This window comes from Rana temporaria, chromosome 2 (genome assembly GCF_905171775.1).
Source record: "Rana temporaria chromosome 2, aRanTem1.1, whole genome shotgun sequence".
In the NCBI taxonomy this organism is placed as follows: Eukaryota; Metazoa; Chordata; class Amphibia; order Anura; family Ranidae; genus Rana; species Rana temporaria.
The window spans coordinates 144,980,615-145,005,520 of NC_053490.1; the positions used below are offsets into that span (position 1 = coordinate 144,980,615).

The 24,906-nt window shown below is 46.0% G+C and overlaps 1 protein-coding gene across 1 annotated transcript in view; it reads right to left on the reverse strand.

The window, feature by feature from the left end:
• Positions 1-16,049, reverse strand: part of SLC25A30 (solute carrier family 25 member 30) — a 37,094-nt gene extending 21,045 nt beyond the window's left edge. The window contains exons 1-3 of the mRNA XM_040341275.1: positions 15,950-16,049; positions 5,921-6,010; positions 1,882-2,029 (exon numbers count right to left, since the gene is read on the reverse strand). Coding sequence (XP_040197209.1) covers positions 1,882-2,029; positions 5,921-5,984 — 212 coding nt within the window. The 5' untranslated portion in view covers positions 5,985-6,010; positions 15,950-16,049. The remainder of the gene's footprint in view (positions 1-1,881; positions 2,030-5,920; positions 6,011-15,949) is intronic.
• Positions 16,050-24,906: the final 8,857 nt, after the last annotated feature.

The following is a 24,906-nucleotide window of genomic DNA, read 5'->3' on the forward strand; positions in this document are numbered from 1 at the left end:
TTCATTTCCAATTGGACTATTGTAGGACCTCAACAGAGAATCATGTGGATTTAGGTGAAGGGTCAGTCTGGTGTTTGTACACGGCAGACGATTTTGTAATCAATTTAAATAGGAGGTCATATCAGAGAGAAATAACTTCTAGTAACAGTTACCTGTCTGGCTACTCAACACAAAAAGTATTGTGAACAAAAATACATTTCTTCATAACTATGGCATTTACATTACGGAAACTACAGCACAAAAAAAATACTTTGATAAAAACATAACCATTTTAGCTACGAGGGTCACCAGCTGTCTGCATTGGATTGCTATTCAGAGGATATTTAGCAGGCTGCATTCATTTATGCCTTTTACACCAGCTTAGAGTTCAATGTTTAACCACTTGGGATCCGCGCTATGGACAAAAGACGTCCACAGCGCGGCTCTCAAGTGCCGAATGGACGTCCTGTTGTTGTCATTCCCCATGCGAGGCGCGCAGTGGGGAAACAACGTGCCTGGCGCATCGCTGGGAAGCCGATGCGAGTGCCTGGCGGCCGCGATGTCCTCTGGGTACCCGCGATCGGCGGTGACAACAGGGACGTGGAGCTCGGTGTGTAAACACAGAGCTCCACGTCCTGTCAGGGAGAGAGGAGACCGATCTGTGTCCCTTGTACATAGGGACACAGATCGGTCACCTCCCCCAGTCAGTCCCCTCCCCCCACACAGTTAGAACACACCCAGGATACACATTTAACCCCTTCCTCACCCCCTAGTGTTAACCCCTTCACTGCCAGTCACATTTATACAGTAATTAGTGCATTTTTATAGCACTAATCGCTGTATAAATGTGAATGGTTCCAAAATAGTGTCAAAAGTGTCCGATGTGTCCGCCGCAATATCGCAGGCCTGACAAAAAAAAAATCTATCCCCTATTTTGTAGGCGCTATAACTTTTGCGCAAACCAATCAATATATGCTTATTGCGATTTTTTTTAACAAAAATATGTAGGAGAATACGTATCGGCCTAAACTGAGGGAAATTTTTATTTAAAAAAATGGGATATTATTATAACAAAAAGTAAAAAATATTGTGTTTTTCCCCCCAAATTTTCTGTCTTTTTATGTTTATAGCGCAAAAAAAAAAAAAATTGCAGAGGTGATCAAATACCACCAAAAGAAAGCTCTATTTGTGGGAAATAAAAGATTAAAATATAATTTGGGTACAGTATTGTATAACCGCGCAATTGTCATTCAAAATGCGTCAGCGCTGAAAATTGGTCTGGGCACGAAGGGGGTTTAAGTGCCCAGTAATGAAGTGGTTAAAGGGAATTTGCCACGCAAGAAGCATTGACGTTGCCCTTTGCTAATCTTGCCTTCTGAAAATGCATGTTAATTGGCTTTCTCCCCGGCCCTCTTGCACAATACTATGGGGTGGATTTACATAAGTGAACACCATGCACAGCTGCCCCCAATTTGCACTCACAAGTTTTAGTAAGGGCCAGTTCACACCAGACGCATTTCCGTGTGCATTTTTCCTGCACTAAATGACGCAGTTCCGTGTGCTTTTGTTCTGCACAAAAATGCATGCAGTGTTTTTCATGTATTCTAATGGCTCTAGTTCACACCATGCAGTCAGGTTCCGGTGCAGAAACTGACTGCATGGTGTGAACAAGAGCCACTGGAATACATGGAAAACACTGTGCATGCATTTTGTGCAGAACAAAAGCGCACGGAACTGCGTCTGGTGTGAACTGGCCCTTAATCAACCTCTTGGTGTCACTGTATGCAAACTATTCATGCTCTTTAAAAATGTACTTATCCTCCTTTCTCTTCCCTGAGAAAGGAGGATACAGAGTCACAGTTCAGCCAAAGCACATACAGAAAATATTAAAGTCTTACTTACCCAGAGTACAGCGCTTTAAATCCCTCCTCTTTGCCTATTCTGACAAGTGCATGGAGCATTCCTCGGTAGCGGATTTCTTTGTATTTTGCATCATTTGCTTGCCCTTGTACCTGCAGCCGTGTTTTTGTCAAGTCTATAGGAAAAGTGCCTAGGTGAAAAAATAAAGAGGTTAGTAAATAAGGGCTTTCAGAATTAACAATGGATCCTATAACAGTGGTCATGGCCTCCTGTTCTCAGGGCCCACTAACAGGCCAGGTTTGCAAGATAACTGAAATACATCACAGGTGATATCATTTGCTGCTCAGTGATTGCAGTATTCTAGTCTGCATCTCCCCAAGGTAATACATAAAACCTGGCCTGTTAGTGGGCCCTGAGGACTGGAGTTGATAACCACTGCTGCAACATGACGGTTCCTTGCCCAACAGGTGTCCAATCACCTAGTAGTAGCAAAAGACCCCTTTCACACCGAGGAGTTTTTCAGGCTTTCACACTGAGGCAATGCGCTGGCAGGAGAGAAAAAAAATCTCCTGCTAGCAGCATCTTTGGAGCGGTGAGAGGAGCAGTATGTAAACCACTCCTTCCCATTTAAAACAATGGGAAACCGCGGTAATACCTTTATCAGCCGCTAGCGGGGGTTAATAACGCACCACTAGCGGCCGAATCCCGCAGCAATTCCGACGGTATACCGCCACCGCGCCTCCCGCCCCAGTGTGAAAGGGGCCTAACCCTATTGTAATGATTATATGTAGGATAAAGATTATTCATTTTAATTAACATTTCTGTGGGTTAAAATTAGTGTATGTATTAGTTTGCATTTACCTTTACCATGGGTTGCAACTAATTACAGGGAATTTTAAAGGTACTGTGGACTGTTCCATATAGATATTGGAAATCATTCACAAGCCATATATCCTTTCCTGGCAATTTTGTATAACAGGTCAGTAAAATAATGAAACTTTTTTTTTGTGACAGCTCTGCCAGCTTCAGCATTCTGAACTTTCCCACAGTACATATATTAATAATGAAAAGGTGTCCTTTAGCAAACAATGTAGAAAAACAGAAGCTTCGGGGCATTGGTGTACAAAGCAAGCCAGTACATCGCACTGCTGGAATTACAAATATGAACAAGTATACTATGGGGGTTATTTACTAAAGGTAGATCCACTTTGCACTACAAGTGCAAAGTGCTCTTGAAATTGCACTGGAAGTGCAGTTGCTGTAAATCTGAAATGAGGGGGAAGCTCTGCTGATTTTATCATCCAATCATGTGCAAGCTAAAATGCTGTCTTTATTTTCCTTGCATGTCCCCCTCAGGTCTACAGCGACTGCACTTCTAAGAGCACTTGTAGTGCAAAGTGGATTTTACTTTCGTAAATAAACCCCCCCCCCCCCCATGTCTAAAAAAAAAAAAAAAAAAAAAAAACTTTTTAGTATCCAAAAAGGCCAATTAGGTTTGCTGCCAACTCCAACCCTGCCCCCTCTAAGAACTGCACAAAGTAGAAGCCTCAATAAATCACAGACAGGCTCATCCAGTGCAGAAAGGGTGAGCTCCCTGTCAGCTTAAGCACCACCAATGTGTGCGTATTATAATAATAAAAAATAAAAAAAAGTAGTCAATTACAAAATACTGTGTATGAATAAGGAAAGAGGAAGCAACTGCGCTAAGTAAATAAATGTCGATTGATAAGCAGCAATTATGTCAAACAAACACAAAAGAATATACGGAAAAAAAGGATAACTGCGCTAAACCAGAAATGTACACGTAAATGTACAGATCTTGTGACAAATATGAAAAGTACAATAAACGTATGCCCAAGTGTATATCAAAAATACAGGCCAAAGAGCAGTGGCCTTTAAGGGTTAAGTGACTATATACTAAACAAATGAGCTCCAGGTCCCTGGATGCCCAAATCTATAAGTGAAAAAAAAAAAAAAAAAAAAAATAACAGTAACGGTGTATCACAATTGTCGGTCGGTCACCAGAATTAGCAATAAGTGATTTGCACTAGAAACGGAAATTGTGACATAAACAATTAATATTGTAAATAGTCCAAAGAAAAAGGAAGTCCATAATATGACTGTTGGAAACACCCGTGCAGATTGAAACCATGCGACTATCCGTGGGATAAATTATCCAAAAGTGAATCCACCACCAGTGATCGCAAGCCGCTTACCAGATTATAAGGTCCCTACGGACCAAGCCCAGCATGTAACTCCTCAGTAAACGAAGTTGGTATCCAGATGTAAGCAGACTCCACAATGGTATTCACATAAGCCAAATAAAGAAAAAAGGAAATGCTTCCATAGCATAAAACGCTCGCGCCGCCCGACACGTTTCGTGAAAGAATCACTTCGTCTCGGGGGACTTCGTGCCCCTATAGACGAAGTGAATCTTTCACGAAACACGTCGGGCGGAGCGAGCGGCATTCCTGTGTCATCCCCTCTCAACCTTCTACTCTCCACGAGCAGTCCTGTTGCCTGTAAGCGTCCGGCCGGAGCTGCATGGCAGAAATGTTTTATTGAATCTTCTGAAATGTGAGTGAAATATCTGCTAAATTTATTTTAATAAAGTTACATTTGGTTTTATGCTATGGAAGCATTTCCTTTTTTCTTTATTTGGCTTATGTGAATACCATTGTGGAGTCTGCTTACATCTGGATACCAACTTCGTTTACTGAGGAGTTACATGCTGGGCTTGGTCCGTAGGGACCTTATAATCTGGTAAGCGGCTTGCGATCACTGGTGGTGGATTCACTTTTGGATAATTTATCCCACGGATAGTCGCATGGTTTCAATCTGCACGGGTGTTTCCAACAGTCATATTATGGACTTCTTTTTACAATATTAATTGTTTATGTCACAATTTCCGTTTCTAGTGCAAATCACTTATTGCTAATTCTGGTGACAGACCGACAATTGTGATACACCGTTACTGTTATTTATTTGTTTATTTATTTTTTCACTTATAAATTTGGGCATCCAGGCACCTGGAGCTCATTTGTTTAGTATATAGTCACTTAACCCTTAAAGGCCACTGCTCTTTGGCCTGTATTTTTGATATACACTTGGGCATACGTTTATTGTACTTTTCATATTTATCACAAGATCTGTACATTTACGTGTACACTACTGTGTATGAATACTTGAGATTTAAAATTTTCAGCCAGTGAGTAGAGCTCCAAAAGCCTTTCCACATTTCTAAAGCCTTCCTTTTCAGCTTTCCCCACTTCAAAGTAGTTGTAAACCCTTACCTATACCCAGTGAAGTGAGTGGCCTCAGGTGATGCCCAGAGATTAAACAAATCCTCCTACATAAAGGTGTACCTGTTTATCTACATCAGTGTGTGTCCCTACATCCCTTTAGGCTGGGTTCACACTGCCGCGTGGAGCGGCTCACAGCAGGGGTACGGAACGTCCTTGTTCACGTCAGATTTCGGTCCGCATTTTTGGCTGAATTCGGAACAGGAGACACACAGGACTCAGACTCCTGTGCAATTGCTCCGCAACCATCCTGGAGCTGGTCACAGTCACCCGACATGCGAATTGGATGCGGAGGAAAAACTGCATCCAATTCACAATAGTGTGGACCCAGCCTTAAAGAGCAGAATTTACACAGAATCTCAGCTCAAAGCATGGGGAGACATCAGTGAGGAGAGTGCCGATTGGAGAGAAAAAACGCATCCCCCTCCACATAGCTCACAGGAACAGAGCTTGGGTGTGGGGTCACTCTGCTGGACGTACCTCCCGTGACACCATTTTTCTCTTGGAGTCAGAAAAACTCCTTAGAAGTTACTCATTCTTATAGCAGAGGAATAAGGCGGTGGACAGAAATGACACTTAGTGCTCTGGATTGAGACAAGTACACACACACACACACACACACACACACACACACACTATAGAAAGATATGCTTTGTTCACATTTCATGTCAGAGGTTTACAATCACTTTAATAAAAAACGCCCCCAGCTTACAACCAACACAGAGGAATTTCATCTAACAGGCTACAGTTTTGCCTTCTAGCAAATGCTCACAACTTACCACATTCTGCTGTAATGGACGCTAAACCTCCATATATAAACGGCTTCCAGTTTATAGCAGACATGTTCAATTCTGGAGTCTCTATTTTGCCTGTAATATTCAAAGTATTATTATTCCAGGTTATGATCAAGACATTACATGAACAAGGCTCCAAGTACATTATTAAAAAAAAACAATAACAAACCACACCTGACAGGCGGACCTGAACAGTCCAACCGTGTGAAAGGGGCCTAAATCTTATGGAAGACACATTCTTTTGAATAACTTCTAAGGAACAGGAGCTCAGTATTTCCGGCAACAATATACAAGAATGTGCAGAGCAAATCACTACGATACATTCTGTTCCAGACAAATGCAGGGTAATGAAGTAAAACTCCTCCATTAAAATTCCTTCTTATGCAAATTAGGATTTGTGCAATACAGCTCACTTACATTTAACTATTCACACACTTCACAAATCACAGGGAGTTATCTCTAAAATGATACAATTGTATTTGCTAAATGAGCTACAATAGCAGAACTTAGGTGCTCATGCGGTTTTTCCAATTTTTTGTACTCGGAGCTTCCTTTTTATACAGCTTACACCCCCCATCCCCCCTCAGGTATGTGGGTGCCCCTTTTGCCTGCTGAGAGTCCTGCTGGTCTCTCCACCAAGTGCATAATTCTGTTTTAGGGTTCATGAGTTTTGTTTTTTCCCTGTAGAAGCAGAGGAATATTTTGAGTTCAGCATTTAGAAGCAGGGGGGGGGGGGGGACAACAACACCCCCACACACCCTTCTCTGGTTTTTGAAGCTTTCGGGCAGAACCCCCACCCAGCTAAACTCTACTAAACAGTGTACAAAAACCATGTATGGATCGTCATTTTCTTTCTGCCAAGTGAACTAGTATTTTTGTTTAGATGCCCAGTGTGCATGAAGCCTAAGAGCTACAAGCTTATGTGCAGTCATGCCAGCAGAGATCAAAAGCCAAGCCTCTCCTGCTCCCCCCTCCACAATGGAGACTGACAGTGGCCCCTGAGTCAGTGTGGCTTTAGCTCTGGGTCCCCCTAGGGAATGGCTGCAAATAAGGTTGCAAGTCAAAAAAGGGAAGCATGCACATAGTGGGACTCCATAGTTCCCAGCAGACACACACACACACACACACACACACACACACACAGTTGGCCAGTGCTACCTGGGGACAGTAGTAGGCCTCATTCACATAGGTGTACCCAAATGTACACCCATGTGAGGGCTGTGCTGTGCCTGTATGGAATACACAGGCGTTCTTTGCATCTGTGTGCAGGCAGTCCCCATTCATGTCAACTGGGTCGCAATGGCAGCATGGACACACATCCGCTGCTCCCAATTTGACATCCATGTAGGAGCAGGTGCCCAAATGTTTAGGAACACATACCAACACCAACAGGGCTGCAACACACACTTTTCTTTGTGTTAAACACGTGTTGTGCCTTGTTAACCAGCAAAAAAAAATAAAAATAAAGTCGTCACCCCTGGCTCTTGATATAAAAAAAAAAAAAAAATTAATAATAATAATCTTATTTTAGGAGAATAAACAGTAATGAAGTGGAGCCAGCACATCATATGCCAGAAAGAACCACACAAGTGAAGCCTTGGCTGCATGAGCAGTAAGTGTGCTGAATTCCATGCCAAGATGCAATAACTCACACTGCATCAGCTGATACAAAGCACACAGACATAAAAGAGGAGTGTCACCGTCCTCCAGCAAGGTCATAGCAGGAAATGTCCCCAGGATCCACCTGAATGTCCCGTTCTCTGGGATCTGACAGAGGCAGACAAACTTGTTTTATGAGGCCTGATAGGGTGTTAAGTAAGGGTATTCAACAAATTCTTGACAGTATATTGAAAGCAACAAGAAAATTCTCGCAATGCCCGCTTTAAACCAATTTTCTTTGTTTGTAGCAGGGCGCGATACAAAAAAGTGAGAAAGTGAATGTTTTTGGCTGAAAAACAGTAGGGAAGGAGCTCAGGTGTGTTGGGCTCCTAGTCTGAACCCACCTGAGATATCCCACCAGGAACCTGGCACTATCAATCATAAGCAGGGAGGGCAATTCCCCATAGCCACTCATTTACATGTCCCATGCAAATTGTGGCTGGGAATGTCTTGGCCACTTATGACTGGCTATCCATAGCAACAGCTTCATCCCTAAAACACCAGCCAACGCGTACACGCTGGTGTGCATTGTGAGGCGTTACAGGTACATGTTGAGTATATTTGCCAGCACACCACAGATCATCATGTAGAGTTCCAAATGGGTTTTTATTGAAGCATGATCACATCGCAAAAAAAAAAAAAAAAAAAAAAAAAAAGTGGCACAACATTTTTTTTTGAGTCATGCAGGACCCCTTCTTCAGGCATCACATGTCTGACAAAGGGGTCATGCGTGACTCCGAAACATTGCACTTCCTTTATTTTGTGATGCGATCATGCATCAATAAAAAAACATTTGGATGCCACTTGATGACCCGTGGTGTGCTGGCAAATATCCTAATTTTGGCTTTCTGATCCAGTGTCCTGCTGGTGGTTGCTGCAGCACCCAGAACTCTAAGGCCAGGTTCACACCTATGCGAATTGAGTGCGGCTTAAACCGCATCCAATTCGCAGAACATTTTAAAAATACATTGTTTTCAATGAGGCTGGTTCACATATGTGCGATGCATTCGCACTGCGCATTGCCGCCAAACCGTGTGCGTCTTTTAGGCATTGCGGTGCGGCTCAGGTGCGAATTCAAGCCCATTATCTTCTATGGGTACGCAGCTGATTCGCAGATGTGTTTAGTTCTCTTCAGGAATTTCTCTCATTCATCTAAAACCGTTGCTAATCTGCTGAACACTTCTCTTATCTCTCTACAGAGAAAAGAGAGCTGAAATTTGCACAGCACTAGTGTGATTCCGGCCTAAAGCTTTCTCTAGGAACGTGTGCAATTGGAAATATGGAGTACAACTAGTTATTGTACATGTGGTGCAGTGAGACACAGGTATGCTGCATTTGTATGCATTGTGGCGTAATGGTTTTCTGTGTGCCCTTGCATTGAGCCTGGGCTGATCTATGCAGATATGCTGTGAATGTGCCCAAGCTCAATATACACATTACATACAAGCAGACTGAAATAGGATAATCCTTATAGCACACTGCTGGCTAAACACAGAGCTCTGAACCCAATGAACTCAGGCCAGGAACAAGAAGAAATAATTCTCTGCTACACGTCACGCCACAGTTTAGATTTCCAGCACAAAGTACCAGCTTTAAAGTCCACCCGAGGCACTCCTTGTATAATATCCTCTTAAAGCGAGGGTTCACCCAAAAATATGTTTTTAACATTAGATTCAGGCGAGTTGTTAGAATCACAATCGGGTGTTTTTTTTAAAAATCGTTGCCGTACATACCGTTTTATAGATATATGTTCACCGCGGCTTCCGGGTATAATCTGCGGGACTGGACGTTCCTAATCGATTGACAGGCTTCTTACCGTCGCATACAGCGCGTCACGAGTTGCCGAAAGAAGCCGGACTGCGAGTCGGCTCTATAAGGTGCCTACGCACCGACGTTCGGCTTCTTTCGGCAACTCGTGACGCGTTGTATGCGACGGTCGGAAGCATGTCAATCAATTAGGAACGCCCAGTCCCGCAGATTATACCCGGAAGCCGCGGTGAACATATATCTATAAAACGGTATGTACGGCAACGATTTAAAAAAAAAAAAAAAAAAAAACACCCGATTGTGATTCTAACAACTCGCCTCAATCTAATGTTACATTTGTTTTTTTGGGTGAACCCCCGCTTTAAGCAAAGCCCTATAGACAGCTCTTAAAAACTGAACTCTAGGGAAAACAAATCTTCCCTTGAACAAGGGGCTGCTACCGCACTGCAGGGGTTAAACACTTTTGTATCTAGGGGGACATAGTTATGCTGATGGGTCAGTCCTGCATCCTCTTCTCCCCCAAGTCCTGACGTCATCATGTACAATGCGGAGCCCATATCACTGCACTAGATGTGAGAATGCCAAGGGACAGTCCACTGCAACAGAATATGGGGAGAAGAGGAAAGTGCCAGCTACTAGAGCAACCAAAAATCAAAAAAACATAAAAAAAAAAAATATTCTGGCTCCCTAGACATAAACTAGCATTTAACCATTGCAGTGCTGGTGCAGTCCAACTGCAAAGAAAGATTTCCCTTCCCTAGCAATAGGCTTTAAGGGCTTGTGTGTGGTGTAGGCCAGTGGTCATCAACTCATGTCCTCAGGGCCCACCAACAGGCCAGGTTTGCAAGATAACTAAAATACATCACAGGTGATATAATTTGCTGCTCAGTGATTGCAGTATTCTAGTCTGCATCTCCCCAAGGTAACACATAAAACCTGGCCTGTTAGTGGGCCCTGAGGACAAAGTTGATGACCACTGGTGTAAGCACATTGAGGGGCTGTGCAATGCATTGTTACAACTGTTTTTACTTTATTGAAATATCACACAATGACACTTTATTCAAGCCCATGCACTGCAGTGCATTACTGCAGTGTAGTGCAGGGAGTTGTGCTGCATAAGGCCGCTTATACATGGAGTGGCTCTGTTAGATTCCGCCTGCTTAGTGGGGAATCTGTCCACTGATCACCACTGAGCAGGTGGATGGCTGGTCCATGTCTGCTGCACTTATGCAGAATGGACACAGACAGCTTTCCTCTCTGGGCGGTCAGATGTAAACGGACCACCCGTTTGTTTACACCTGACTGCCACCCAATCAGATAGACGGATGAGCCATTAATCCGTTTTTTTTTTTTTTGCAGGTATGAATAGGATTGAATGTCTGAGGGTGTCAGACATTTTCATTGACCCCCCGCCACTCCATAGAGGAGACCTGATCTGCCCGCCCATGTCAAAGGACCCTAAAAACGTACACACATACATTTCTTATGACACACACACAAAATGGTGTGAATACAATAGGACCCCCCCCCCCCCCTACGCGGCCTTGCTTTGAACCAGCATTGTTCTATACAGATCACCAGATTTGGAGTGAACAAGCCCGTATCAAACAGAAAGCCAAAAGTATAAACTCTTTGTTAAAAAAATCAGACAACACCAGAATGGGTTAAACACTTATTTTGGGTAAACAGAACCGATCCATCCAGTTAGACCATATTACAGGAGATGTTCACAAGCAGGCAAAACATTGGTGTATTTGTTTTAAATTGAAAGCACAAGGCTTTATTACAGTTACAGCCTTGCCTCATTTAACACATTTACAGGAGCAAAGTAACAGATGGCAAGGAACATTTGAAATCTGATGGTGGTACCATTAATAAATGCATGCGATGGCTATAATAAAAAAAATACTATGAAAACACAAGAGCTCGGGAGAAGTTTCACGTTACTCTCCTTAGGCCCCATGTACACGGGACGGTGCTAAACATAGGTTCAGAGGCAATTGGACGCTTTTTTTAAACTACCCCTGAACTCATTCTATGTTATCCTATGTGACCATGTACACAGTCTCGTTTATTAACGTTTTTTAGGCAGTTGCGTTTAACAGCGTTTCTTTGAAAGCAAAAAATAAAATGGGTTCAGACACAGATGATTGCAACGTTTCAGACGCCAAACGCGACTAAACTACGTTTAGCAGAGTTTCCTTTATCTGCGTTTTTGGGCATTTTTGGCAATGCTTCTAAACACAAACGCGACAAAACGCTGCTAAACGCAGCACGTAAACGCGGCAAAACGACGTTTTAAACGTGGGTTACTATCTGTCAAGTTTAATCATTTAGGAGCAATTGTAAAAACGTCCCATGTACATGGAGCCTTAGACATTAAAGCGGTAGTTCACCCTCCTTTCAATCATTAGACCATTAAATTCGGCATCGTAGCGCGAGCTACGGTATGCCGGTCTTAAATTTTTAATCCCCGTACTCACTGTGGTATCGCTGATTGAAGAAATCGACTCCCGCGGGGAATGGGCGTGCCTATGGAGAGGGAGGATGATTGACGGCCGGCTCTGGCACGTCACGCTCCCCGAAGACAGCCGGAGTAGGTCTCGGCTATTCACGACGCCTGCGCACAGGCTATGCGCAGGCGCCGTGAATAGCCAAGCCTATTTCGGCTATTTCCGGAGAAGCGTGACGTGCCAGGGCCGGCCGTCAATCACCTTCTCTCACCATAGGAACGCCCATTCCCCGGATTCTTCAATCAGCGATACCGCAGTGAGTACGGGCATAAAAAATGTAAGACCGGCATACCGTAGCTCGCGCTACGATGCCGAATTTAATGGTCTAATAAAAAAAAACTTTTTTTTTTTTTTTTAACAGGGCGAACCCCCGCTTTAAAGTGGTACTACAACTTATACCTACAGGCAAACCTATAATAAGGCTTACTGTCAATATCCGCTAAACTTGCACAGTTTAGAAGATATTCAGAGTGCATGTAGCCAGTGATGTGAATGTGCGCTAAAGGTCCGGCATACAGTGCTGGACCTTCAGAACTCGTGGCGTCATCACAGCCACTCTGTGACAGCACAGCGCTGGAGGGCTTCGTTCTAAGGCAAGTCTCTTATACAACCTCCCGCCCAGACCAATTTTTAGCTTTCAGCGCTGTTGCACTTTGAATGACAATTGTGCGGTCATGCTACACTGTACCCAAACTAAATTTTTATCATTTTGTTCCCACAAATAGAGCTTTCTTTTGGTGGCATTTGATCACCTCTGGGATTTTTATTTTCTGCAAAAAAAATAACCGAAAATTTAGAAAAAAACAAAACAAAAAAAAAAAAAACTTTTTTTGTTTCCGTTATAAAACATTGTAAATAAGTACGTTTTCTCCTTTACTGATGGTACTGCACTGACAAGGCAGCACTGATGAGCACCGATGAGCACTAATATGCGGCATTGATAGGCGGCACTGATGGGCACGGATAGGCAGCACGGATAGGTGGCACTAACGTACTAATGTATTTGTTGTACTAATGGATGCCAGTGCCAAACAATAATGCCTGCCAATCAGTGATGCCCATTGTGGGCACTGATTGGCATCCTTTTTTGTGATTGTCATCCCTGGTGGTCTAGGGTGGCATACCTGTGGTGGGCATCCCTGGTGGTCTAGTGGCATCCCTGGTGGTCCAGTGTGGGCATCCTCGGGGGGGGGGGGGGCTGCGCTGATAATCGATCAGCGCAAACCCCCCCTGTCAGAGGAGCAGCCGATCAGCTCTCCTCTACTCGCGACAGACGCGAGTGAGGAAAAGCCGATTACCGGCTTTTCCTGTTTACATCGTGATCAGCCGTGATTGGACACGGTAGATCACGTGGTAAAGAGTCTCCGTCGGAGACTCTTTACCTAGATCGGTGTTGCGGGGTGTCAGACTGACACCCTGCAACAACGAACGCCGCGATGCGCGCAGCGGCTTAATATTCTGAGGATGTCATATGACGTCCAGTCAGGATATTCAAACCACTTTGCCGACGTCAATCTGCAATGGGCAGGCGGCAAGTGGTTAAAGACGACCTTCTGTTCCTCCCCCTCCAAAAACACAAAGACAAACAAACAGTGAAAAGTCAGTAGCTACAAGTACTGTAGCTGCTGACTTTATTAAGAAAACACTTACCTGTCCAGGGATCCAACGGCATCCAGACCCAGACTGTTTTTTCGGGTCCCCAGCGCGGTTTACTTTGGGAACCCAGATGCAACTCCTTGCAGCTTTACAGCCAACTTCCCATTGCACCTTATGAAGTGTCCTGCAGGCTCCTGGGACCCATTAAATGTCCCAGAGGGCTGCAGACAAAGACAGAGGTACCCGCTTCCCACTCAAAAAAAGGGGGCGGAATTTCCCCTTTTAGGGTGAAGATCCACTTTAAAGCCCAAATCTGGGAATTACACAAAAATTACTCTTGCAGTGCCCCCTCCACACTGCAAGCATTACAAATACTTGTTAACCGTTTCCCATCTGCTCTATATCTGATTGATGGCTACAGCGCAGACCTACATTGCCGTAGTGATCATAGATCGCAGTAAGGGGACTACCCCTTACCACGTGATCAGCTGTCAGCCAATGACAGCTGACCATGTGATGTAAACAGAGTGAGAAAAGAAGATTACCGCCTTCTGTGTAAGCGACATCGGTCCCGAAAAGGAAGAGGCACAGCCACTTCATCTGTGCCCACCAGTACCGCCTGTCTGTGTCCACAGTGCATATCAGTGCCGCCAATCAATGCCATCCAGCAGTGCCACCTTATCAGTGCAGCCTCATCAGCTTACATCAATGAAGGAGAAAAAATTACCCGTTTGCAAAATATCAAACTTTTGTATTTTTTTTATTAAGAATAAAAAAAAACAGAGGGGATCAAATACCACAAAAAGAAAGCTCTATTTGTGGTGGTGGTGGGGGGGGATGATAAAAATTCCATTTGGGTACAGTGTTGTATGACCACGCAATTGTCATTCAAAGAGTGAGAGTGCTGAAAATTGGTCTGGGCAGGAAGGGGGCTTTAAGTGCCCAGTAAGCAAGTGGTTAAATGATCCCCTCCTGCTGCATTTAGTAGAATGCAACCTGTAAGCCACCCTGCAACTGTATGCAGTGATGCAGCATTTGTGGCTCCAGAAAAGGTCCTACTCGGTTACGCCTTCAGTGCCACATACTATAAAAGTCGTATGAAAGTCGGACTCCAAAGTTGCACTGAAAACCATCTAGTGTGAAAGGAGCCTGAAGGTGAGGAGGTGACCTACTGCCTCCTGAACAAGCGGAGCGTAGGAAAGAAGAAAGCCCCGGAGCGATTATCAAGGTAACTATTACAACCTTTTACTCCTCCTCTCCCTACTAACTTTCAGCATTTTCTGCAGCGGATCACCCAAGCCCGTCACACACAAATAGTGGTCAGTGTATACCGCTGGTTGTTCAGCGGACGCTCGGTCTAACAACTGGCTTCTGTCCAACAGTCCTGCTGGAAAACCTGCATATGATCAGTGCTTGCAGCCAATAGCAGTGTAAACTGAGGGGAGGAGCCTGCGCTGTCAGGATACGATAGGACAGCAGGAGAGATCCATGCATGCACGTGCCTTGCGTCTTTAGAGCAATTTCAAAGCCACAGATCAGTGCGATTTGCACCACGTGTGACTTTGTTTGACAGTCTATGCAAGTCCCAAAAAAAAAGAGGGGGGGGGGGGGGGGGAGCAGGGTTGCCAACTTCCAGTAAATTTACAAACAGTTTGTAAAGTCTGTACTTTTTCCATCTGTCCTTGAATGCCCATTAAGGACATGTGGGCTGCATGTCCGTAACTGACATTCATGGACAGATGCAACAATTATGGATTTTACAAACCGTTCGTAAATGTTCTGAAAGTTGGCAACCCTGGGCGGGGTGCAGGATCCTTTTTTTGGGTCACTGTGATTTGCCAGCAACTTTTCATGGAATTGTCAAACCACATTGTTGTGAACAAGGGCTTACAGAGTACGCAGCGTCTTTATCTTTCAGCTCCTTCTCGTGTTACAGTTTAAGCTGGTGCCATAACCACTGCCCCATGTGCCCTGCTTTAGGGGGGGGAGGGGGGCTCCATACAATGTTCAGGATTAATGACAACCTGGGACTGAGCCTGTACAACGCGTGTCACCGCAGCCAGCATGCAACAGGGTGACAACACAGGAACAGAATTAGGAGAGCGTTGTCACCCCAAGACTTTATCAGGAGGTATTACTATAAGAAGAGGTGAGGGATTGGGTGCACTCCTGCCCAAGCTTGTGGCACTGATAGAGAGAACAGGAAACTAGTGCCAGGATGATCCATGTACCAAGGAGACATCTGCTGGAGGCGTGTCCTCAGAGGGGGCGGGGTCGGAATGCACTCTAATAAGGACAAAAATGTACAAATAAAGCTGTCACCAGTCATACATACAATGAAAGGTCTCCTCCACCACCACGTGCCCCCACTATAATCATCACACTGGCATAGAAAAGGCAATAATCAAAACCCCGGCCACCCCTCTATTCCCCATCCCCTCCCCCACACATCCCACCTATGTATATAGAAGACGGGTACCTGAGGCCTGGACACAACGATGCCCACGCTGGAATGAAGACTCTTCCGATTAGCACTAAAGGGCCCTGAAGACGTGACTCCGCCCCCCGTCTTCCCCACCCACAATCTTACTGGTTCCACCCAGTCCTGCCCGGGGTACTCCCACCCTATAGCGAGCCAGGAAGCTATCTAAAGCTCGCCTGGCTCCGCCCACGTGCCGGTTACGGCCTCATCCGATTGGTAGGCGGACGGCTTCTTCGCCGGAGAAAGCACGTGAAGGGAGAATGGTCGTGCCAATAGGCGGGGGTAGCTTTATTTATGGGCGGGGAGTGCACGCAGTCACTATGCGGCGTGTAGGCGGGGCTCCCCTTCAGGGGGCTCAGTAGTCAAGAGGTCGAGGAATGTCTTTCCGTAGGGCAGCGCCCTTTTTCCCGTGTTGTCCTTGTCGTGGAAATTTCCAGACTTCCGTGTTCTAGCTTTGTAGTCATTGAGGGAAATTTACTGAAACTGAAGAGTGCAAAATCAGGTCCAGCGCTGCACAGAAACCAATCAGCTTCCAGGTTTCATTGCCAAAGCTTAATTGAACAAGCTGAAGCTAGAAGCTGATTGGCTGCACCAGCTTTTGCACTTTTCCGTATTAGTAAATAAACCCCGTTGTGTGTCTGGCGAATGGCTGCAGCGAACAGAAGCTCGGAAGGACAGGCAGTTTGTCTTTGTTAACCCATTAGTGGTCAGACCAGTTTTTTGTATCTTTCACTTTAACCACTTCAGCCCCAGAGGATTTGGCTGCCCAATGACCAGGCCAGTTTTTGTGATTCGTCACTGCGTCACTTTAACTGACAATTGCGTGGTCGTGCGACGTGGCTCCCAAACATTGACGTCCTTTTTTCACCACAAATAGAGCTTTCTTTTGGTGGTATTTGATCACCTCTTCGTTTTTTATTTTTTGCACTACAAACAAAAATAGAGCGACAATTTTGAAAAAAAAATATTTTTTTACTTTTTGCTATAATAAATATCCCCCCCAAAAAAATATAAAAAGACGTTTTTTTCCTCAGTTTAGGCCGATCCGTTTTCTTCTACCTATTGTTGGTAAAAAAAATCGTAAGAAGCGTTTATTGATCGGTTTGCGCAAAAGTTATAGCATCTACAAAATAGTATGTACTAGTTATGGTGGTGATCAGCAATTTTTATCGTGACTGCGACGTTATGGCGGACACATCGGACATTTCTACAGCGATCAGTGCTAAAAAATTTAACTGATTACTGTAAAAATGACACTGGCAGTAAAAGGGGTTAAGTCAGTACTAGGGAGTTATTCTTACTATTAGGGGGCCTGGCTACGAGTGACACGTCACTGATGACAGTTCCCGATCACGGGGGAACAGTCATCAGTGGTAGTGTCACTAGGCAGAATAGGGGAAAGCCTTGTTTACAAAGGCATTCCCCTGTTCTGCCCTTGCGGGCCGCACGGGAACATCGAGTTCCCGCGGCCGCACTCACGTGGCGGGTGGGCCTGCAGGGCGTCAAATTTAAAGGGACGTACAGGTACGCCCATTTGCCTGCCCGTGCCATTCTGTCGATGTATATCATCAAGCGGCGGTCCTTAAGCGGTTAACCACTTGCCGACCTCCTCATGTACATAAACGTCAGCAGAATGGCACGGACAGGCACATGTACGTACCTGTACGTGCTCTGCTTGACGTGGGTCGGGGGTCCGATCAGGACCCCCCCCCCGGTACATGCGGCGGTCGGGGAGCGATCCGGGACGACGGCGCGGCTATTCGTTTATAGCCGCCCCGGAGCTGAAGAACGGGGAGAGCCGTGTGTAAACACGGCTTCCCCGTGCTTCACTATGGCGGCGCATCGATCGAGTGATCCCTTTTATTAGGGAGACTCGATCGATGATGTCAGTCCTACAGCCACACCCCCCTACAGTTGTAAACACACACAGTGAACCCTAAATGTTACAGCGCCCCCTGTGGTTAACTCCCAAACTGCAACTGTCATTTTCACAATAAACAATGCAATTTAAATGCATTTTTTGCTGTGAAAATGACAATGGTCCCAAAAATGTGTCAAAATTGTCCGATGTGTCCGCCATAATGTCGCAGTCACGAAAAAAATCGCTGATCGCCGCCATTAGTAGTAAAAAAAAACAAAAATGCAATAAAACTATCCCCTATTTTGTAAACGCTATAAATTTTGCGCAAACCAACCGATAAATGATTATTGCGATTTTTGTTATCAAAAATAGGTAGAAGAATACGTATCGGCCTAAACTGAGGGGAAAAAAAATGTATATATGTTTTTGGGGGATATTTATTATAGCAAAAAGTAAAAAATATTGCATTTTTTTCAAAATCGTCGCTCTATTTTTGTTTATAGCGCAAAAACTAAAAACCGCAGATGTGATCAAATACCACCAAAAGAAAGCTCTATTTGTGGGGAAAAAAGGACGCCAATTTTGTTTGGGAGCCACGTCGCACGACCGCGCAATTGTCTGTTAAAGCGACGCAGTCCCGAACTGTAAAAACACCTTGGGTCTTTGGTCCGGTCCTTAAGTGGTTAAGGTTCAGAAAAAAGAGGGGGGAAAAATGCACTGGACTGCATCAAAACTGTGCATGCAAAAAAGCATCTGGACTGCGTTTGTATTTTGTGAACTGCCCCTTAAAGCGGTTGTATACCTTTTTTTTTTTTTTTTTTACTTTTACCTACAGGTAAGCCTATAATAAGACTTACCCGTAGGTAAAAAGAATATCTCCTAAACCTGTACAGGTTAGGAGATATTCCCCTTGCAAAGAGTCGCTTACTTCAGCAGAGCATGGGCTCCTGAGTTTCTCGGCTGAAAGTTCGGCAGACGCCATACCTTGCCGGATAAAAAGTCTCCCGTGTGCATGCGCAGGAGTGACGACATCGCGGCTCTGGCCACTCACAGCGCCGGAGTCGCGATACTCGGAAGACACGCGGAGGGAAAATGTTCGCTCCCTCGACGTGGACCAGGATCCCCTGCGATGCCTCGTTCTAAGGTAAGTATTTCATAATGAGCTAGTATGCGGTGCATACTAGCTCATTATGCCTTTTGCCTTATAGGTTAAAACCACTTTAATTCATTCTAGTGCAGGAAATATGAAGGGCAAGTTTACATATTTTATTTCTTTTTTACTATTCTTCGTTTTTTTTTACATTCTGTCTAACCATAGTAAAACTGTACCAATACACTATTATTGCTTATGCTGTAAAAAAAATAAAGGTGTGCTATCCCTTTAAATCATATAACCAAACCAGTTCAAGAAAAATATTATAAATGCAAAATTGCATATGAATTTATATGCATCATTAAAATTCATATAATATTTAATAAAGCCAACAACCATACAATCAAAAGAAAGTCCATCATTAGTAAATTCACATCAAATCATGATACACTATATTACCAAAAGTATTGGGACACCTGCCTTTACATGCATATGAACTTTAATGGCATCCCATTCTTAGTCCACAGGGTTCGATATCAAGTTGGCCCACCCTTTGTAGCTTTAACTCTTCTGGGAAGGCTGTCCACAAGGTTTAGGAGTGTGTCTATGGGAATGTTTGACCTTTCTTCCAGGAGCGCATTTGTGAGGTCAGGCACTGATGTTGGATGAGAAGGCCTGGCTCGCAGTCTTCACTGTAATTCATCCCAAAGGTGTTCCGGACTCTGTGCAGACCAGTCAAGTTCCTCCACCCAAAACTCGCTCATCCATGTCTTTATGGACCTTGCTTTGTGCACTGATTCAAATCTTTTGGGGGAGGGGGATTATGGTGTGGGGTTGGCCCCTTAGCTCCAGTGAAGGGAACTCTTAAGGAATCAGCATACCAAGACATTTTGGACAATTTTTCTCCCAACTTTGTGGGAACAATTTGGGGATCACCCCTTCCTGTTCCAACATGACTGCACACCAGTGCACAAGGCAAGGTCCATAATGACATGGATGAGTGAGTTTGGGGTGAAGGAACTTGACTGGCCTGCACAGAGTCTTGACCTCAACCCTATACAGTGGCGTAGCGAGGGGGGGCAGGGGGGACCATCGCACTGGGCGCAACATTTAGGGGGGCGCCCACCAGTATGTGTCATAGTGGTGCTGACCTGTCCACGATCGCGGTAGATCCTGGAGTCCCGCCTTCGCCCAATCACAGGGTGCAGGAGACTGAACATGGGTGGACTCCAGGATCTACCGCGATCATGGACAGGCCAGCACCGCCGCCGCATATGACCCCATACGCCCAATCACAGGATGCCTGAGACTGAACATGCCAGACTGGTAAATGGCGGGGATTATTGCCGAGCAGAGGCTGCAGAGTGAAGCAGGTGCCAAACATGAAGAGTCAGCAGCTCTGATCCGGATTGCTCCAGCAAGGTACCGGGGATCGGGAGAAGGGCAGCCGCTGACACTCTTCCAGGCAGGCTGAGCCAATGCTGGGGAGGAAGGAGAGCACGGACCTGGGAATAGAGCACAGGCAGCAGGTGAGAGAGAGGAATGGAGAGGAGAGGGGGAGCAGCCTGGGGGAGAGATGGAGGGAAGAGAGGAAAGACACACTCATATACACAAGAATAGGACAAGACAGGAGGAAATCAGTGGAGCTTGGAATGTCCAATCCATGGGGGGGACATGGAATCAGTGGGAGATGACATTAACAGGAGCTGGGACTGTCACATGAGATGAGGGGTCCATGGATGGGAGCTGAGATGGGTCCATGGATGGGAGCTGAGAGGGGTCCATAAATAGGGGTACAACACACACAGGAGAGAAACGTGGGTGGAGGCATGTACACTTTAGGGATCAGCGGAAAAAAAAACCTGTTTGATTCGCACCATAACCTTCGAACGGACCGAACGTTCGCGCAAACATTTAAAACCCCATTGACGTCAATGGGACTCAAACGTTCGAATTCAAAAGTGCTGATTTTAAAGCCTAATATGCAAGTTATTGTCAGAAAACGGGTTTTAGAACCTGGGTCTTGCCCCAGGGAACATGTATCAATGGAAAAAAAAGTTTTAAAAACGGTAGTTTTTTTCTGGAGCAGTGATTTTAATGATGCTTAAAGTAAAAAAATGAAAAATTCCTTTAAATATCGTACCTGCTGGGTGTCTATAGTATGAAAGGAAAAGGGGAAGGCAGTCTCTAGCTCCCCTTTTCTTCATGGGAAAGTGGTGGGAGGGCAGTTTCAAGTTCACCCTGGGGAGCCTGCCGCTCTCAGGGGGAATAGAGCGGGGCTCACGTGTCTGGGGAGAGATGTCCGCGGACCAGTTCCCGCGGACATGTTCGGTCGTGTGTAGGGCCGACCGGACAATTTTCCGGCCGACCGGACAGGTTTCCAGCGGACAACTGTTTCTTAGCATGCTAAGAAACATGTCCGCTGGAACCATGTCCGCCGGACATGTCCGATTGTCAGTATGACTCATCGGACATGTCCGCTGGCCTGAGAACCCGCGCATGACGTCGAATTGATTAGACGCATGCGTGGAAGCATTGACGTGGGTCAGAGAACGTTGGTGTCGTATACGTCACCGCGTTCTCTGTCCGCGGGGATTTTGGTTTGATGGTGTGTACAACCATCAGACCAAAATCTCCGAGCGGACATGTCCGATGAAAACGGTCCGCGGACCGTTTTCATCGGACAGGTCCGCTCGTCTGTACGCGGCCTAAGCCCTCACAGTTAGGCCCTGTACACACGATCAGTCCAAACTGATGAAAACGGACTGAAGGTCCGTTTCAACGGTCCAAACCGATGGTGTGTAGGCGCCATCAGTCAGTTATACTTCGGTAAAAAAATATAGAACTTGCTTTAAAATTGAACTGATGGACTGATAACCGATAGGTCAAAACCGATGGTTAGTACGCAAAAGCATTGGTTCCAAACCCGTGCATGCTCAGAATCAAGTCGACGCATGCTTGGAAGCATTGAACATAATTTTTTCTGCACGTCGTCGTGTTTTACGTCACCGCGTTGGACTCAATTGGTTTTTGAACTGATGGTGTGTACGCACATCAGACCATCAGTCAGCTTCATCGGTTAACCTTCAGTCCGTTTTCATCAGTTTTGACTGATCGTGTGTACAAGGCCTTAGTCTTGGTGGGCGCTGGAATGCCCTGCTGTGTGAACTATTATATCAAGAATTGTAATTACATGCCATCGTTGAACAGTGATAGAAAAATTGGGCCTTTGGTGCTGGCGCTGGTGCCACAACTCTGTAAGCCCTCACAGTTACTCTTGGTGGGCACAGGAATGGGCCCTGCTGTGAAATATTAGATCAATAATTGTAATTAGATGCCCCTGTTGAACAGGGGCTGAAAAATTGGGCCTTTTTTGGTGGTGGTGGTGCTGGTGCCACAACACTGCAACCCCTCACAGATACTCTAGTTGGAGCGCAGGAATGAGCCCGCTGCAAAGTATTGCATCAAAAATTTTAAATACACGCCCCTGTTAAACAGGGGCAGAAAAATTGGGTCTTAGGCACTGGTGCTGGTGCAACAACACTGTAACCCCTCACAGATACTCTAGTTGGAGCGCAGGAATGAGCCCGCTGCAAAGTATTGCATCAAAAATTGTAATTACACGCCCCTGTTAAACATTGGGCCTTAGCCACTGGTGGCGGTTACCAGAACCAAAAATTTTCTTACAAGCTATCAGCATGATCATTGAGGAGGAAAAGGATAGTCACTCAGCATATCAGGATAGTCACTCAGCATCAGCATATGCAGTCTTGAAGGGATCTGACATTTCAAAAAAAATTACTCAGTTACATCAGCATCAGGTGCTTGGTAGCTGGTGGTGATCCAAGCCTGATTCATTTTTATGAAGGTCAGTCGATCGACCAAGTCGGTAGAGAGGTGCACCCTATGATCGGTTAAAAAGCCTCCAGCAGCACTGAATGTGCATTCTGAAAGAACGCTGGATGCAGGAAAAGCCAGTAGCTCAATTGCGTACTGTGCAAGCTCTGGCCAGTGATCCATCCTCAAGACCCAGTAAGCCAGAGGATTTTCGGTGGGAAAGGTGTCCAAGTCTGATCTTGCCCCTAGGTATTCCCGCACCATGTAAAACAGACGCTGTCGATGGTTGCTGGAACCGGTCATACCTTGGGGCTGCGGACTAAAAAATTGTCTGAACGCATCGGTCAGGCGGCCACCTTCTCCACCGCTTCTTCTGTGACTGACCGAAGCCTCAGCAACACGTTGTCCAGGACCTGGATTTTGTAACCCCCCCAGTCTCTGGGAACGCGTTGCACAGACCTTTCTGCAAGGTCTCCCGAAGATGTTTCATCTTCTGCTCCCTCTGCGCCGGCAAGATAAGGTCCGCAACCTTATTCTTGTAACGTGGATCACGAATACGAGGATCCTTCCACAGGCTTTGCAGGATCAGGGAGGCCATACAACATAGGTTTGCTGAGGCATTCGGTGCAGAGTCCTCTGGGTCACTGAGGACGACAGGATCCGCAGCCACCTCATCCCAGCCACGTACAAGTCCATGTAGTTCCTTGGGACTGTAATTGATCCTTTGAAGACTGCTGCTGATGCTGAGTGCTAGGCTCCACCTCCATGCTGACACAATCCTCTTCCTCCTCCTCCTCGTCCTCTTCCTGTGTGATAGGCGGACAAGCAGGAACACTGTCTAGATGAAGGGGGCCTAGAGAGGTAAGGAAGTCCTCCTCTTCCTCCTTCTGTTCTGCCTCAAGGGCCCTGTCCATTATTCCACACAGCGTGTGCTCCAACATGTGAATAAGAGGGACAGTCTCACTGATGCATGCACTGTCACTGCTCACCATCCTCGTGGCCTCCTCAAATGGTGACAGGACAGTGCATGCATCCCTGATCATGGCCCACTGGCATGGGAAAAAAAACAAGCCTTCCCCGAGACCCAGTTCTGCTGCCATATTGGCACAGATACTCATTGATGCCCCTCTGCTGCGTGTGCAGCCGCTGCAGCATAGCCATGTAGAGTTCCACCTGGTGGGCATGTAACAGATTAGGCGGTTCTTGGGCAGGTTGTATTCCCTTTGGAGGTCTGCCAGCCGAGCACTGGCATTATATGACTGTCGGAAATGCACACAGACTTTCCTGGCCTGCTTCAGGACATCCTGTAAGCCTGGGTACCTGCCCAAGAACCGCTGCACCACCAAATTAAGGACATGAGCAAAACAGGGCACATGGGTCAGTTGTCCCTGTCGCAAGGCGGAGAGGAGGTTTGTGCCATTGTCGCAAACCACCATTCCTGGCTTAAGCTGGCGTGGCGTCAACCACCTCTGAGCCTGGCCCTGCAGAGCTGACAAAACCTCTGGCCCAGTGTGGCTCCTGTCCCCCATGCACACCAGCTCAAGCACCGCATGGCATCTCTTTGCCTGCGTTGCCCCTTGAACGCCTACGGAGCGCCGCTGGTTCCAAGGACACATCAGCACAGGAAGAGGCCACAGAGGAAGAAGAGGAAGGGGTGGAGGAGAGGGGTGTATCACAACCAGTAGTAGCATTTTGGAGGCGTGGTGGCGGAACATACTCCAACACTACTGTACCTTGTCCTGCATCCTTCCCAGCTGCCAGCAGAGTCACCCAATGCGCTGTGAAAGATAGGTAACATCCCTGCCTGCTGGACCATGAGTCAGCGGTAATATGCACCTTACCACTGACCGCCCTGTCCAGTGAGGCATGGACATTTTATTTATTTTTTTCTGTTGAAAAGCCTGTGGCGTGCAAAACACAACCCAAAAACTCCACCCGGTGCAGGGAAAAATGTGCACACACATAAAGAGTGACATCACAAAAAACTGCGACGGGTGCATACGTCAGTGGTCCTCCGAAAAGGACCCGTCTCTGATCCCCCGGGGCGTTAGGCTCCTGACAGGGAAAAGAGCTACTGTGGTCCATACAGCCGAAGCCATATGGACCCATCTTGGTCCAAGCAGCCGAAGCCACAAGGACCCAACATCCTCAGAGGGACTGCCG